The 17,957-nt window shown below is 39.7% G+C and overlaps 1 protein-coding gene across 1 annotated transcript; it reads left to right on the plus strand.

The window, feature by feature from the left end:
- Window positions 1-16,670, plus strand: ZNF483 (zinc finger protein 483). Its single transcript, XM_076008920.1, is given in 7 exon segments — window positions 1-68; window positions 2,574-3,112; window positions 7,097-7,181; window positions 9,147-9,273; window positions 9,662-9,761; window positions 15,012-15,215; window positions 15,217-16,670. Coding segments are annotated over 6 exon segments (2,265 nt in total). The 5' UTR covers window positions 1-68; window positions 2,574-2,699; the 3' UTR covers window positions 16,553-16,670.
- Window positions 16,671-17,957: the final 1,287 nt, after the last annotated feature.

The raw sequence follows: 17,957 nt of genomic DNA on the forward strand, positions 1-17,957 counted from the left end.
CGCTGTGGGACAAGCTTTTGGGAGCTCCTTGCGGGGGATGTTGGTGCTGGCTGCGGATGCTGGTGCAGGTATCGGTTGTCCCAGATCCCTAGTTTTGGGGCCACGGCCGGGTCGCCGGCTCCGAGGACGCACCGGGGCCGGGATGGGTGCCGAGAGCAGCAGACCGACCTGGCTGCGCGCTGCGGACGCTGCTGCTGCTGTGGCCGGTGGGCGCTCTGCTGCGTGACGGAGCCTTCGGCTTCCCTCCATCCTCTCTGCGTCCGTGGGGTTCGCAGGTCCGGTGCCGTTGACATTTGGGCGAGATGATTCCTTGCTTTGTTTTTGTTTTTGAGACAGAGTCTCGCTGTGTTGCCCAGGCTAGAGTGAGTGCCGTGGCGTCAGCCTAGCTCACAGCAACCTCAAACTCCTGGGCTCAAGCGATTCTGCTGCCTCAGCCTCCCGAGTAGCTGGGACTACAGGCATGCACCACCATGCCCGGCTAATTTTTTCTATATATTAGTTGGCCAATTAATTTCTTTCTATTTATAGTAGAGACGGGGTCTCACTCTTGCTCAGGCTGGTCTTGAACTCCTGACCTCGAGCAATCCTCCCGCCTCGGCCTCCCAGAGTGCTAGGATTACAGGCTTGAGCCACCGCGCCCCGGCCAATGATTCCTTGTGTGTTGGGGAGGGTGGGGAGTGTGGAGTGGTTTTCCCGTTATCTCAGGATGTGCAGCAGCACCCCCGCTCTACCTTTGAGATACCAGTAGCACCTCTCCTCCCCAGTCGTGGTACCCAATAATGTCTCTAGACGTTGCCGAATGACCCCGGAGCGGGGAGGGTGTGTGTGTGTGTGCAAAAGCTCTCCTTTTTTTCGTTTCTTCGGTTGAGAACCTCTGCCTGCGTCATGTTTTCACTGAGCCTCTGTGTAAGCTCCCTGGAGACGGAGTCCAGGGTGTCAGTCACTGCGAAGCCACAGGTGCCCAGCACGGTGCCAGGTACATGGTGGGCGCCTCACAGTTGGCAGAGGAATAAATGACGTCATGTGTGCTGTGTGCTATGTGCCGTGCTTCGTGCTCGGAGATGGGTAATTATTGGTATGGTAATGGCAACGGTAGGCGCACATCTTTCCCCTTGCCGCATTGTAGTACATCTCTCCGGCTGTGTTGTTTCCTGGACCCCCTGTGAGGGTGAGGACCCTTTCAGGCCAGCCCCAGTCTGGCCCCCAGTGGCCTTCCCAGCACATTGTAGCTGCGCAGTCATTTGCGGATTGAATGAATGCATGCAACACAGGATAGTCTGTGTGCAAGGGAGTGCTTTGGAATTAAAGAGAGATTCACACAAGAGGTGGCAGTTGAAAAGAGTCAAGCTTTGAAGAATGAATAAAAGTTTGGAAAGAAGGCAACATTCTGAGGAGAGGGGAATAGCCCTGGTGCAAAGGATAGGAGGGTACAGAGTGTCTGGGTATGGGGAGCTATTTCTTTATGGATGCAGTGTCAATCAGGGGTAGCTAGAGCTAAAGAGGTGAGGTCAGGGTGGGGGTGGTGGCTCACGCCTGTAATCCTAGCACTCTTGGAGGCCGAAGTGGGCGGATCGTTTGAGCTCATGATTTCAAGACCAGTCTGAGCAAGAGCGAGACCCCATCTCTACTAAAAATAGAAAGAAATTAATTGGCTGATATATATATATATATATATACACACACACACACACACACACACACACACACACACATATATATAAATTTAGCCGGGCATGGTGGCACATGCCTGTAGTCCTAGCTACTCGAGAGGCTGAGGCAGGAGGCTCACTTGAACCCAGGAGTATGAGGTTGCTGTGAGCTAGGCTGTCGCCATGGCACTCTAACCCTGGGCAACAGAGACTTTGTCTCTTTGAGACAGAGACTCTGTCTCAAAAAAAAAAAAAAGGAGGTGAGGTCACCCAGGCAGTGTCTCTGCGTGGTCTCTGCGTTTGAGCTTTATCTAAAGACAGTTGAACCAGTGAGGGATTATAAGCAGGGGAGTGATAGGATCATATTTTGTAGATTGGAAGGAATTATTTGGCTACAGTATGAGAAGATTGTATTGAAGAAGCCTGTACTGAGGCAGTTGCTGTAGGATATAATGGAGAGGTTCTTAGGAAATAAAGTCACCAGAACTTGATTATTGATTATGTGAGAAGTAAGGGGTAAGAGAAATTTGAGAGTCAAATATGAAATCGGCCTTTTGAGTTGAGCAACTGGTGGGAAATGTGTGGCCAGTCATTGAGAGAAGGCAAAAGATGTTAAACAGGCTTGTGTGTCATGGGGATCCTCTTGTAAACCGTAGGCCTTTTCTGATATTTTTTGCTTATGAAGATGATTAATTTTGAAGCAACTGTTTCCTTGGAGGATACCTATATTAACCCTTAATTAATTCCTCAGCTTTCGATCTATAAAAAAATTATCCTTTTAATATAGTAGTTGGGCAGGGCTATCCTAGGCTTCTGAGAGTATATGTATGGATCTGTATGTCTGAACCAAAACAAGAACAATGTTTTTAGCATTAACAACAATTGGTCTCACTTATTTAACACCTTAATATTTTTTCTTGACAGTTTCTGCAAAACTATAAACTGAATTCCTGGAATCTTCATATTTTGCTGTATATAATGCCTGTTGGTGAACTGTACTGATAGCCAGCTAGAGTCTAAAGGGGACTGCATTCCTGCTCATGATACACAATGGAAGCTGTAGTGCCCTTGAACGAGATGACAGCCATCTCATCAGACCCTCAAACGCTGGCCTCGAGTAAACAAAACAAGGTCCTAAGGATGGACACTTCTGGGAACCAAGAAGCTAATTTAGGAGGAGAGACTGTTGATTGAGAGTCTTTAAGACAGAGGTTCAGGTGGTTTCGTTACTCAGATGTAGCTGGGCCCAGGAGATCCCTGATTCAACTGTGGGAACTCTGCACTCAGTGGCTGAGACCAGACATTCACACGAAAGAACAGATGATACAGCTTTTGGTGTTTTAGCAATTGCTCACCATTTTGCCTGGGGAGATCAGGATGTGGGCAAAGTCACAATATCCTGAGAATCCTGAGGACATGGTGACCTTAATAGAGGATTGGACCCAAACGCTTGGAAGAAAAAGGTGAGCTTTAAGACAGAGGGAAGAGGTGGGAGAAATCACCTTAGGGTAAGAAAGTAAACTCAAAAGAAAGCAATTTACTGCTAAGAGGAGTCTGAGTTTTGGAGTTAGAGCTGGCTTAGACTCAGACCTACTATATTTACTGTGTGATTTGGGCAAGCTAGGTAATCTTAAGAATTTAAATATTTCTATCTGTGAGAAGGAGCTACTGTCTTTTCTGTAGTTTTCTTACAAAGGTTAAACAACATAAAGTAGAATTACTTTCTTTCTCGAAAAGCAAGATAAAGTAGCATATATGGTGGATGCTTAAGAAATATTAATTTCTTTTCCTTCCCCTTCAAGAACACAGGAGTGAAAGAAGTTATCTGTGAAAGCATTTGGAGTCACAGCATCTCAGCCAACCCGGGCCTCAGTGTGTAGCTCCAGTGTATGCACCAGCGCATTACTGGAACAGGGCTGTCCAACATATTTGTTGATGGAAATGTATTCTGCACTGTTTTGCAATTCAAGTTAAGCACATGAAACGTGGCTAGTACAAATAAGGAACTGAATTTTTCATCAACTTAAACAGCCAAATGTGGGTAACATCTACCCTATTTTATAGTGTAACTCCACAGCCTTAGGGGATGAACAACTGAGTTATATTTTTATAATTACATTATTATAAATATACCTTTTTTTTTTTGAGACAGAGTCTCACTCTGTTGTCCAGGCTAGAGAGAGTGCCGTGGTGTCAGCCTAGCTCACAGCAACCTCAAACTCCTGGGCTCAAGGGATCCTCCTGCCTCAGCCTCCCGAGTAGCTGGGACTACAGGCATGTGCCACCATGCCCGGCTAATTTTTTCTATATATATTAGTTGGCCAATTAATTTCTTTCTATTTATACTAGAGACGAGGTCTTGCTCTTGCTCAGGCTGGTTTCGAACTCCTGACCTCGAGCAATCCACCCTCCCCACCTCCCAGAGTGCTAGGATTATAGGTGTGAGCCACCATGCCCGTCCTATTATAATATAAATGTGTAAAATATAAACTATGAACTGTAACAGTGATATCATTTTAAAATACTGATATAAAGACTTCTAGGAAAGATAGTCCTTTTATGAAATTGCTCAAATATGCTATAAGTATTTATATTTTGTAGTATAATATGCAATAAATCGATTTGTATTTATACAATGATTTGCAGTAAATATTTGTAGCATATTGTTTACCACAGGGCTCCTAATACATATGTGTAATAGTTTGTTCTGCCGAGAGTTCTGACAGAGATAGGGAAATGAATAGTATTTAACTCCGTAGACTTAATTTGTGGTCAGTCACAGAGCTAATTGGTGTGTCTAAAGTTGGGGTTTCCTGACTCCTCTCTGATTTGTCATTGTAACATGGTACTTATCCAAAGTTAGGGCTTCTGTGTAGAGGCCCCTTCAATAAAGAATTGATTTCCAGCATCTGTAATGTAGAACATTTTCCTTAAATTAATCTCTCTTTTCTCTTTGTGTTTTTTTTATTTTTGTTTTTGTTTTTTTAAGATAGAGTCTCACTTTGTTGCCCAGGCTAGAGTGAGTGCCATGGCGTCAGCCTAGCTCACAGCAACCTCAGTCTCCTGGACTCAAGCGATCTTTCTGCTTCAGCCTCCCAAGTAGCTAGGACTACAGGCATGTGCCACCATGCCCGGTTGATTTTTTTCTATATATATATTAGTTGGCCAATTAATTTCTTTCTATTCTTGCTCAGGCTGGTTTCAAACTCCTGACCTCGAACAATCCGCCCGCCTCGACCTCCCAGAGTGCTAGGATTACAGGCATGAGCCACCACTCCCGGCCTCTCTTTTCTCTTTGATTACATAATTCTAATTACTAATTTTTATTTGCTTGTCTAATCAGTAAAACTTCCTAAAATTCTTTTCACAAGAAGGTAGTATATGATTTGAAAAATACTTTTCCCTTATTTGAAAAAGAGCTGTTTGACATCTGAGGGTATTTAATACATTTAGTGCATATGCGTTTAGGTGCTGCTTTTTGGTCTTTAGGAATCTATGGGTGATCCCAAAGGTGGAGTCTGCTGTTCTTGAGACCAGCTTGGTGCTTTCATTCAGTAAACAGTTTTGAGTGACTTGAGCAAGGCATTGTGCTAAGACAATGAAGAAAAAAAATTAATAGATAAAAGGAATATGCTATTTTACTGTAATACATCTTTTAAATTAGAAATATTTCAAAACTGACTGTGCAAATTAGTTAGTTTAAAATTGAGGATATATGGAAGGAAAAAAATCAGTTTTTCTGAATTGAAAAGATTTTTATATGGAGTAGGGAAAAAAGTCCGGGTATTTATAGGAAAATGTCTGTGGCTATTCTCTGTTTTAAAGAGTGGGAAAACTTTTTGTTACTTCTGACCTTTTTATCCAGATAGGCTCACAGTTATTTTACTCCTTGTAATTTCCTAGCCAACTAGAGTTATAAGAGTATCTTTTGTTAAAATAGTTGGCCTTTTGTCCTGGGTTCCTGAAACAGCTCCAGAATAGCTCCAAGAGCTGTAAAGGGGAAAGACAGTCTTTTTTGTTATTTATAACAAGCCCCTTTTAACCATACTAGTGTTTATGTTAATGAGGTGATTTTTGGGAAGTCCCTATATAACTGTGGGGGGCCTGCTTGCCAGGGAAACCAACCTGGTGCTTAGAGGGTCAGAACTCGGCCCCACCATCCAACCTCTGGGAAGGAGAGAGGGACCAAAGGTCCAATTGATCACCAGTGGCCAATAGTTAATCAGTCTTGCCTATGTATGAAGCCTCCAAAAAAAAAAAAAAAAAAAAAAAAACCCAAAAGGACAGATTTGGTAAGAGCGTCCAGATAGCTGAACCTGTGGAGGCTCCTGGGGGTTGGTGTGCCTGAAGCAGGCATGGAAGCCCCAACCCCTTCCCAAATACTATGAGTCTGTTAACCTGAAATAATCAAAAGTCTCAGGATCCAGTTAAAAGAACTTATGTAAGCAGGGACATACCTACACCAAAGAATGGTGATCAGTGCTCCCAGTGTGGGGAAAAGTGAAGATGGTTTATATAGGTAAAGAGGTGCTGAACAGAATTTCATTTTCCACACTAAAGCTAACATAGAGATAGAAGAATTGATTAGCTACTGTTGATTATACTCTAGGGGGTGGCTTAATATTTTATTGTAAAGAGGTAAGAATCACAAGGGCCTCTGTCTCCAACCATTATTTAGTCTAGGTTTGAATAAAGAATAGAGAGTCTGGTTAATGTATAACATCTCAACACAAAGGTCAGGAAGCAACATGCATGAAGAAAGATAGCCTGGCACGTGAGCCAATTTCCAGCGCTTAACCTTTCGCCTTGGCATAATACATTTGGAAAGTCCCAAAATTTATTTTCTTTTCACACATCTCTTCCGTTTGGCTGTTCATCTGTATCCTTTGTAATGTCCTTTATAATAAACCAGTAAATGTAAAAAAAAAAAAATAGGTTCCCTGAGTTACGTGAGCCATTCTAGCCAATTATTGGAACCCAAGGAGGGGTGTCATGGGAACCCTGATTTGTAGCTGGTTGGGCAGAAGTTCCAGAGGTCCAGACTTGAGACTGGTGTCTGAAGTAGGGGGCAGTCTTTGAGGGACTGAACCCTTATCCCATGGGATCTGATGCTCTCTCCAGGTATATAGTGTCAGAAATGAACTAAAGTAGAGGACACCTAGCTGTTGTCTGCTGGAGAATCTGCTACAGAATTGCTTGCTTGGTATGGGGGAAGCACGTCTGGGATCACAGAAGCATTCCGTTAAGAGTATACTGGGAAAAACTGACTTGATTTTTTCCCTGTGTATCTCAGAATTATATATATATATATAATATATATATGATAATTATATATAATAATTATATATATAATAATTATATATATATTATATATATATATATAAAAGAATTTTTAGTCTGAGGAATCCATTTGAAAGACTGGCTTTTTTTTTTTCCGACCTTTCTAGATCCAGTCTCTCAAAGTCTGCCATTTCCCAAGAGGAGAAATCAGAAGAAGATACAACAGTTGCTATTCTTCATTCTTACCCCAGTGTAAGTTTCCTTTCACTGGTTTTCATTCTTAAGTGAATACTTAACTGAGCTCCTACTGAGTGCTAAAAAGAAACAAAAATAATTGAGACAGTCTCCCTTTCAAGGAACCTACACCTCTCATTTCACAGGCAATTTTATTTCAGTTCACAGAACATGTCACAGGTCTGACTCTTACACAAAAATATGTACTGAAATTCAACAGTTACTCCTGATAAAATTAACCAGATGGAAATATTATCCTTAACATGATAAAGAACATCTCCAGCTCGATAATGTTGGGAAATGGAAAGCAGTCCTCACAATGTCAGTAGAAAGACAAGAGTGTCTAGTCTAACCTCACTGCTGTTAATCAGTGTTTTCTTTTTTTTTTTTTTTATTTTTATTTTTTTTGAGTCAGAGTCTCGCTTTGTTGCCCAGGCTAGAGTGAGTGCTGTGGCGTCAGCCTAGCTCACAGCAACCTCAAACTCCTGGGCTCAAGGGATCCTCCTGCCTCAGCCTCCCGGGTAGCTGGGACTACAGGCATGCACCACCACACCTGGCTAATTTTTTCTATATATATATTAGTTGGCCAATTAATTTCTTTCTATTTATAGTAGAGACAGGGTCTCCCTCTTGCTCAGGCTGGTCTAGAACTCCTGAGCTCGAGCAATGCGCCCACCTCAGCCTCCCAGAGTGCTAGGATTATAGGCGTGAGCCACTGCGCCCGGCCAATCAGTGTTTTCTGAATATTTTAGCCAATGTAGTAAGATAAGAAAGAAATGAGATGTAAGTATTGGTATGAATGAGATACATATATACTATTTTCTATTTGGAAAACCTTATAGAAACAACTAAACAAGTACTGAAACGCATGTGGTAGTGGGAAAAACAATTTATAAATCAGTAAGTTTCCTATGTACCAATAATTACCAGTTAGGAAAAAAAGTTGTTATTCACAATACTAAATAAGGGTGCTGTGCTAGGCCCACAGTGGCTCCAAAATATATGTCCACTTCCTCTGAATGTTACTTTATTTGGAAGAAGGATCTTTGCAGATATGATTAGGTTAAGGATTTTAAGGCGAGGGATTTATCCTGGGTTATACAGGTGAGCCCTAAATGCCATTGCAAGCATTCCTTAAAGAAAGGCAGAGGGAGATTGGACACATGCATAGGAAAGGGTAAAGTTAGGCAGAGTTTGGAGTGATGGGGCCACAAGCTGAGGAATGCTGACAGCCACCGGAAGCTCAAAGAGGCAAGGAACCAAGTGATTCTCACCCCAGAGCCTCTGAAGGAAGTGTACACTTGCCAACACATTGATCTCAGACTTCTGGCCTCCAGACCTATGAGAGAATAAACTTGTGTTATTTGAGGCCACTAAGGTTATGGTAATTTGTAATGGCACCAACAAAAAACGAATACAAGTGCCAATAGGCACTCTGCTACACTGCCTCTGAAAAAGCCATAGAGAGGATGCTATAGAAAGTGTGTTTTAATGAGTCAGTATGCTTGTTTCTAACTGTGGAGTAACTGCAAGTGTATGCTATGGAACACAGATTCTCTTTGATTGTGATAGAAAATAATTGCTGCATTTGTAATATAGCTGCTGATATTATTATGTATTTAATTATTACCTATAGTTAGCTTAACATTAATTCTGCAAACTTGGGGTTTGAGAATGTAGATTGTATCCTACATTTAATATTTTTCTTTTAATCCTAGAATGAACTTGATCAATGTTAGACATTTCAGAAAATTCTTGTACAGTATTTAACAATAGAGACTGAATGGGAGAGGCAGGGGTTGTTTAATACCCTTCTTGTTGATCACTTATAACAGTCATACAACAGCTATTCTGTAGCTTACTTTGGAACTCTTAAAAACTCAAGTACTGTCAAAACCTTTCTTTATATCTTATCTGCTTCACTGAATTCTTGGGTCTATTTGGAAATAATCGAATGCAAAAGGACTGTATTTGGTGTTCTAGGAATCCATAACATTCAAGGATGTGACCATGAATTTTTCCAGAGGAGGGTGGAGGAGGCTGGATCCTGCTCAGAAGAAGCTATGTAAGGAGGTGGCATTGGAAAACTACAGGAACCTAGAATTTCTGGGTAAAGGTATCTCTTCATTATCTAGCATTTAAGGTGGGTATTTTTTGTCCCCTTTTATTGAAAGATAAGTGCTATGTAAAGTACTTTGTTGTGGCTGAACATCCAGGGACTAACATGACTAACCCTAAAAATGGGTCTTAAAAATGTGCTTTTTTGCAACATTTCTTCAAAAAAAGGTCTTTAGTTTATCAAATTGAAAATGTGGAGCATCATTTTGCTATTATCAGTGCTATACTTACCCTGTTCTCTCCTTAAAGTCCAGTATTGATGTCCATATATTTAATACCATCTTTTAGCTTCTCTGGAGAACCAGAGGCTATGTATGAATGTTGGGATGTCCTTGTTCTATGCATAAACAGCCATTTTTTATTCTTTTATCTATGAGCAGGCATTCCAGTTTCCCATCTAGATTTGCTTTCCCAGCTAAATTGGATTGACCTGCCATGGCTGCTACAAAAAATAATCTCAAAAAGCTCCACACCAGGTGAGTTGGTAAAAATTAGACAAGGAAATGAAAACAGTGGTTTACCAAGTCTCTTGAGAAGAACTTTTGAAATGTTGAGTCAGCTAGGTGCTAAAATATAAAAATGATTAGAGGCCAGGCGCGGTCACTCATGCCTGTAATCCTAGCACTCTTGGAGGCCGAGGCGGGTGGATTGCTCGAGGTCAGGAGTTCAAAACCAGCCTGAGCAAGAGCAAGACCCCGTCTCTACTATAAATAGAAAGAAATTAATTGGCCAACTAATATATATAGAAAAAATTAGCCGGGCATAGTGGCACATGCCTGTAGTCCCAGATACTCGGGAGGCTGAGGCAGCAGGATTGCCTGAGCCCAGGAGTTTGAGGTTGCTGTGAGCTAGGCTGATACCATGGCACTCACTCTAGCCTGGGCAACAAAGCGAGACTCTGTCTCAGGAAAAAAAAAATAATAAAGATGATTAGAATTGAGCCCTTGCCTTTCTGGAATGTTCATTTTAATGGGGGAGACTATTGGTTTGAATCCTCTCTGGAGTAGATGCCAAGACATGACTAGCCAAACATGGGATTTATTGGGGAAACGTTCAGTGAAGGAAAAAGGAGAGGCAGCTGGAAGAAGCTAGAAGAGCTGTTAGAGCGTGATGGTGGTCTAACCTCTGTGATTGAGAGAGGGAAGGAAGGTAGGTCCAGTAGGAAGAGTCTTAAATTGAAATGCAGTTCTAAGAAAGTTTAGGCAAGGCCAAAAGGAGTCTCTGAGTCACAGTCACCTCTCAGAGGAGTCCTGTGTCTCACAGAAATGGGTCTGCCTAAGGATCCCTGTACTCCTTCATTGACTGGGAGCAGCCTGTGGGAACTAGTGGGAATACAGTAGTGGATTTATAGTGCTGCAGTAGGGGCTTTCAGGTAATCTCCCCACAGACAGAGATCTAAGAGGCACATATTTATGGACTCTGTGGAGACATATACTAAACCCAAAGGTGGTAATGATGTGATGCATGATACAATAATGGCACATCTGAGGAACAATGGGAATATATAGGAGCAAAGATTTAATTAGCATTTGACTTGAATCTTAAAAAGGATAAGAAGCAATTCACCCAGTGTATAGTAATTTCATTTTTGTTAAAAGGAAAAAAATGTACATATATGTCTAAATATGTAGATATATATGTGTTTTTAATATTTGGAAAACATATGAACATTACTTATCTTTGACAAATTAGATTTTTTCTTTATACTTTCCTTGATCTTCTTAAAATTTAAATAGATTTACATTTAAAAATGAAAATAAATTATTACATATATTAATATATTGGTTTATTTTAAAGGAAAAAATCCAATAGTCCATCTTGCTCTGTTCTATCTTCTGAACCATTTATTTTAGTCAGCTATTAGTTGTTCCCAATACACAGTTGATCCATGAACAATTGGGGAGGGTTAGGTGGCCAACCAATCCCCCCCTCCCCATAGTTGAAAATCTGCATATAACTTTTATTTTATTTATTTATTTATTTTTTGAGACAGAGTCTCACTTTGTTGCCCAGGCTAGAGTGAGTGCAGTGGCATCAGCCTAGCTCACAGCAACCTCAGTCTCCTGGGCCTAAGTGATCCTTCTGCCTCAGCCTCCCGAATAGCTTGGGACTACAGGCATGCACCACCATGCCCGGCTAATTTTTTCTATATATGTATTAGTTGGCCAATTAGTTTCTTTCTATTTATAGTAGAGACAGGGTGTCACTCTTGTTCAGGCTGGTTTTGAACTCCTGACCTCGAGCAATCCACCCGCCTCGGCCTCCCAGAGTGCTAGGATTACAGGCGTGAATCCCCGCACCTGGCCTGCATATAACTTTAACGTCCTGAAATCTTAACTGTTAGGGTAACATAAACAGTTGGCTAACACATATTTTATATGTTATATGTATTATATATTATATTAATGTAAGCTAGAGAAAATAATTAAGAAAATCATAAGGAGGAGAAAATACATTTATAGTACAGTATTGTATTTATTGATACCATAAGTTTATGTCATCTATTTATGAGAGAAATTAGCTGTCTGACATGATGGGCAGAGCCTAGGAGTTTGAGGCTGCAGTGAGCTATGATGGTGCCACCGCACTTAGGCCTGGTCAACAGAGTGAGACCTCATCTCTAAAAAAATTAAGTTGTGAGTAAATGGTGAGTAATTGAAACTACAGAGATCAATCTACAGTACATATAAAGCAATTCAACTTTTTCTTGTAATATTATGAGTTTTTACTAATTCTTGGGAGCACTTCCAGCCTCACTAGTGGCACTTTGTGTGGGACCCATGATGTTATTCAGGATTTACATATTGCACTAAACATGAAAAATATACCAGAACCACAAGAGGTCACTTTTTACTGTGATACACAATTTACAGGAGAGATGAACTACTCATGTGGAGATGATTAGTGTCACACAGTGTTTTAGGCAGATGCTGTAAGTGGACACTTGAGCTCATTGCAATAGCAACAGGAGGTGGCTATGAAATCAATGCAGTGTACAGTATGCATATAGTTAATTTTATGCAGTTATGATTTAATACTGCATTTTTGTTTGCCTACATTTTTCTTGATTGCAAATGGTGACATGTACTGCCTGTGTTTGTATAAGTTCTGATAAATTTTAATTTTTTATAATAGATGTGTATGTATTTTATGGTTGTAAGTGACAAAATACCATAATATCTACATATATTTTATGCATTCATGACATACATTTTTCTTAATTTTTTGGTGTATCTAAGCTATATAGTTTGTAAGTTTTTTCATATTGCCAAAAATATCAAAAAAAAATTTTAATAAATGTATTGAAAAAAATCTACATGTAAATAGAGCCAAGCAGTTCAAATCCATGTTGTTCAAGGGGCAACTATAATTATATAAATAAAGGACAACAGTTCTATTATATTTAAGTAGGATTTGGGAAAGTAATTCCAAAATTAGATTCTAAAAATGTTTTAAGTAATTCTAGCAGCATTGGTAAAAATATATTTCCTTCCTCCCACAAGAAGCTTATGTAAAAAAAAAAAATCATGTAGATATACAGCTTATTTAAAAAGTCATTTACAACAACATATTGGAGAAATTTTCTTTTTCTGAGACAGAGTCTCACTCCATCACCTCAGGTAGAGTGCAGTTGTGTCATCACAGCTCACTGAAAACACAAACTCCTGGGCTTCAGTGATCCTCCTGTCTCAGCCTCCCAAGTAGCTGGAACTAGAGACATGCATCACTACCCTGGATAATTTTTTCTATTTTGGGTAGAGACACATTCTCACTCTTCTCAGGCTGGTCTTGAACTCCTGATCTCAAGTGGTCCCCCTATCTTGGCCTCCCGGAGGCATGAGCCATTGCACATGGCCAAGAAAAAAGTTTTTGACAGACATAGTAGAGTAAATGGTCATAACTTATAAAAAGCTCATGCAAATAAGGAACACCAATTCTGTTGGAAAAAATAGATAAAGAACTTGAGTAGATAACTGACAAAATTTAACTTGAATAGCTTGTGAGAATGAAACAATATTTAAGCTCACCAGTCAGCAATGAAATACACATTTAAAATAGCAATGCTATTTTTTATGAATCAAATTTGTAAAGATTTGAAGAAAAGTCATTTTACTAGAGATGAGTACTTAGGTGCTTCTGTTCCTCATGTATCATGCAAAGTATTACACACTTTCTCCTCTTTGGCTTAGTAATTACACTTCTATCACTCTGTTCTGGGGATGTATTAATTATTTGATAAAGATTCAATAAGAGAATAACTAAATAAATTAGATATCTACATAATGGATTATCATGTAACTGGTTAAATCATCTTTGTGAAGAATTAGCAATGAGATGAGAAATAAATATAAATGACAATAATAACAATACATATTATACATACAGTTTTTCTATTCTAAACTATACAGAAAAACTTCTAGAAGGAAATACACAGAATTTTTAACATTGGTTAGCTTTTGAGTAATAGGATTTTCAATGATTTTGTATTTTATAGTTATGGTTGAAAAATAGTTGTATAAAAGTGACAGTGTGACCTCTTGGTTAAAATTCAGGATGAATGAAGTGATTAATAAATGTATTTGAAGTTCTGGGAAGAGTACCACAGTGAGTGTATAGTATTGGAGAATGCTCTCTGGAGATTGTGGGACTGGAACCCTAGGCACTGTCAAGTTTATATGTTTGTGATAGTGAGGGTGCTGTGGGAATGCATTCCTAGGTAGTAGGAAGTGTTAAGACCAAAGAATAGGATTGAAAATGCTGCAACATAGGAAGGACAGGAAGGGGATGCCTGATTAGTGTATCCGTAAGATTGATAGGGCCAGATTGTGATAACCTCTGAAAGTCTATCATAGATGGTGTGTATTGCACATCTATGATGTGATTAACTTTTTCTATAAAATTAGCGCTATTTGTCTGCTTTACAGAGAGGCCATATGGTATAAGGATCAAAAAGCATGGTCTTTGGTGTCAAACTAGGTTAAAAATCTGACCTTATAAACTATATGTGCCCAGCTGTTACATCTACAAAACAGGGATAGTAATAAGACCTACTTCATAGGGTTGTTGTGAAGATTAAGTGGAATAATGCAAGTAAAATATTTGGTGTGGGGCCTGGCACTTGGTAAGTATTCAGTAAATGTTTGGGCTATCATTATTTGGAAAGAGAAAAGTTTAGATATAGAGAGAAAAAGTTTGAACCTATTATAGAAATTAAAAATGAGAGTGAGAACTTGCATCTCTAATTGCAAGGTACAAGCTTTTCATCTTTCTCAATATTTTCCTTAATCCCTATGCTGTGTTTATTTTGTTTCCCTATATTGCCTTTCCCTTATCTATTTTATTTTCTTAGAGACAGAGTCTTGCTCTGTCACTCAGGTTGGAGTACAATGCATGATTGAAGCTCACTGCAACCTTGAACTCCTGGACTCAATTGATCCTCCTGCCTCAGCCTCCTGAGTGGCTAAGACTTCAGGCATGTGCCACCATGCCTGGCTAATTTTCATTTATTTTTGTAGAGATGGAGTCTTGCTATGTTGCCCAGGCTGCCTTTTCCTATTTTTTTAAAGCTCTATTTGAGAACCATCCAAACTATATCTCTTATAGTCATTACTGTCTGTGTTCCTATTTCAGTCCCAAATATAGCAGTAGGTTTTTTGCAAACAGGAAATATTCTATTTCTTATTCCTTTTAGAGGTTGAGCCTAGAGGTGAATTGTTGTTGGAAATAAAGATGATCATACAGAAGAATCTTTAGATAAAATAATAGATGCCTCAGGGATAATGAATATGGTTTGATAGGAGAATTCCAGAGGTGGTTGGAGAAGCATGGCAAACAGGGACATTCAAAAGGAATAGTCACACAAAAGAAAACTCATGGGAAAGACAATAAGGGTAAGGAAATTGACCCAAAAAGGAGACCCCCTAGAAGTAATTTCAGACACTTCAGACATAATTAAACATCTGAGAGCCTTCTTGAAGTCCCAGAGGTATCATGAAAGCAAGAAACCCTTCAGTTTTCATTCAGACCTTATTCTGAACCACAAAGAGAAAAGTCATGGAAAATGTAATGAAGGTGGGAAAGTCATCAGTCACTCTTCATTTCTAACTGAACATCAAAAACGTCAGAAGATTCTTTTGGCAGATAGGTCTAAGAAGTGCAGTCTGTGTGGTATGCTCTTCATTCCAAAGTCATCTATTTCTAAGAGAAAAATCTGTATATGTGAAAAATGTTGAAAAGAGTCATGTCAGCCTGCAGCCTTAAATAAAGATGAGGGAACTGAGACTGGAGAAAAAACCCATGAGTGCAGTAAATGTGGAAAAGCTTTTGGCTATAGTGCCTCACTCACCAAACATCAGAGAATTCACACTGGAGAGGAACCCTACATATGTAATGAATATGGAACAGCTCTTAGTGATAGTTCATCACTCACACCACCTAATGGAACTCATAGGAGAGATAAACATTCCAAATGTGATGATTGTGGAAAAGGTTTCACCCTTAGTGCCCACCTCATTAAACATCAGAGAATTCATACTGGAGAAAAACCTTACAGATATAAAGACTGTGGGAGACCCTTCAGTGACAGTTCATCTCTTATTCAACATCAGTGAGTTCATACTGGGGAAAAACCCTATGCATGTAATGATTGTGGAAAATGCTTCAGTCATAGCTCATCTCTTTCTAAACATCAGAGAATTCATACTGGAGAGAAACCCTATAAATGTGGTGAATGTGGAAAAGCCTTTAGACAGAATGCATGCCTTACGCGGCATCAGAGAATTCATACTGGAGAGAAACCATATTTCTGTCATGATTGCGGGATGACTTTTAGCCATTTTACATCTGTCATTTATCATCAGAGACTTCATTCAGGAGAAAAACCCTACAAATGCAACCAGTGTGAGAAAGCCTTCCCTACCTATTCTCTCCTTAGTCATCATCATAGAATTCATACTGGTGTAAAGCCTTATAAATGTAAAGAATGTGGAAAATCCTTCAGTCAGAGTTCATCTCTTAATGAGCATCACTGAATTCATACTGGAGAGAAGCCCTATGAATGTAACTATTGTGGAGCCACCTTTAGTTGAAGCTCAATCCTTGTGGAACACATAACAATTCATACTGGAAGGAGAGACTATGAATGTAATGAATGTGAGAAGACATTTAAAAGTAATTCAGGCCATGTGCAGTGGCTCATGCCTGTAATCCTAGCACTCTGGGAGGCTGAGGCGGGAGGATTGCGCAAGGTCAGGAGTTCGAAACCAGCCTGAGCAAGAGCGAGACCCCGTCTCTACTATAAATAGAAAGAAATTAATTGGCCAACTATTATATATAGAAAAAATTAGCTGGGCGTGGTGGCACATGCCTGTAGTCCCAGCTATTCGGGAGGCTGAGGCAGTAGGATCACTTGAGCCCAAGAGATGGAAGTTGCTGTAAACTACGCTGATGCCACGGCACTCATTCTAGCCTGGGCAACAAAGTGAGACTCTGTCTCAAAAATAAATAAGTAAATAAAAAATAAAAATAAAATAAAAGTAATTCAGACATCATCGGACATTGGGGATATCACTCTGCAGAATAATTCTAGGAATATAGTGGGAGGGGGATTTAGTTCAAATTGTCAGTTAATGAAAACCTGGGATGTAAGCTGTTATACTAACAACAGCAATTAGTAGCTACAACTTTGATAAAGTGGCAGCTAGGAAAAATATTCTTTTTACATTTACCCCTCTTGTTTACAAGAATTTCAACTGCTTGTAAATAGAGTAATTAGGGTTGGTAAAGTCAGGTGAAAAGTGAAGAAACTAGTATGAGATACAAAATGATTCTGAATGGCCAGACTTGAATTTGGAAAGTTCATTTCTTTGGGAAATTTCCCTCTCTTCTGGCTTTCCCCTTCTACAACCATGTAGTGTGGTAGAAAAAGAGCTTGACTGCTGTTGTTTAACCTGGATTCCATCTCAGTTTGCCAACCAACTTGTTATATAAGCCTGGACAAATCACTTGACCTTTCTGAATTCTGGTTTCTTTACTAGGAGAATGAAGGAGTGGGACTAATGATTTCTAATTTTTTTTTTTTTTGTATCTGTGATAATCTCTGAAGATGTGAAAATAAACTAATTTTGATTAATTGGAACTTTCAAGTTTCTGAAGTGGAAAATAATTCTCATTCAGGATGCTGGACTTCTAGTTTTCTGAGAATGCATTATACTTTTGGAATACTTGATGCAGGAATCCCTGGAATGCTATAAAATAGGAACAGGTTGGTGAAGCTCAGACAAATTTGCCTTCAGGGAATGTTTTAATTGGGCAGGGCACCTCAACCTTTTTTTCTTGTGGACATTGGCCAAGGATATTGGTAATTCAGAGAGTTGGCACCTGATCTGTCTCAGCCATGAGAGTAACAGTTCTAGGAAAATAGATTGGAGGTGAGGGGGAAGGAAATGTGGAAAACAAAGCCATTCTGGATGGATTCCTTTTGCAGAATAGAATTCTGTTTTTGTTTTTTTTTTAAATTTTGCCTGTGACAAGTACATCTTCCTCAAGTTGCAGTGTAAACATTCTGTGTGGCAAAGATGACAAGCTAATAGATTGGATAAGATTGAGCCCTTAAGCATGTTTCAGTTGGTCTGCATAATGGAATAAGTGTGTGTGTGTGTACATGTACATGTGCAT

The sequence above is a fragment of the Microcebus murinus genome, chromosome 12 (genome assembly GCF_040939455.1).
Source record: "Microcebus murinus isolate Inina chromosome 12, M.murinus_Inina_mat1.0, whole genome shotgun sequence".
In the NCBI taxonomy this organism is placed as follows: domain Eukaryota; kingdom Metazoa; phylum Chordata; class Mammalia; order Primates; family Cheirogaleidae; genus Microcebus; species Microcebus murinus.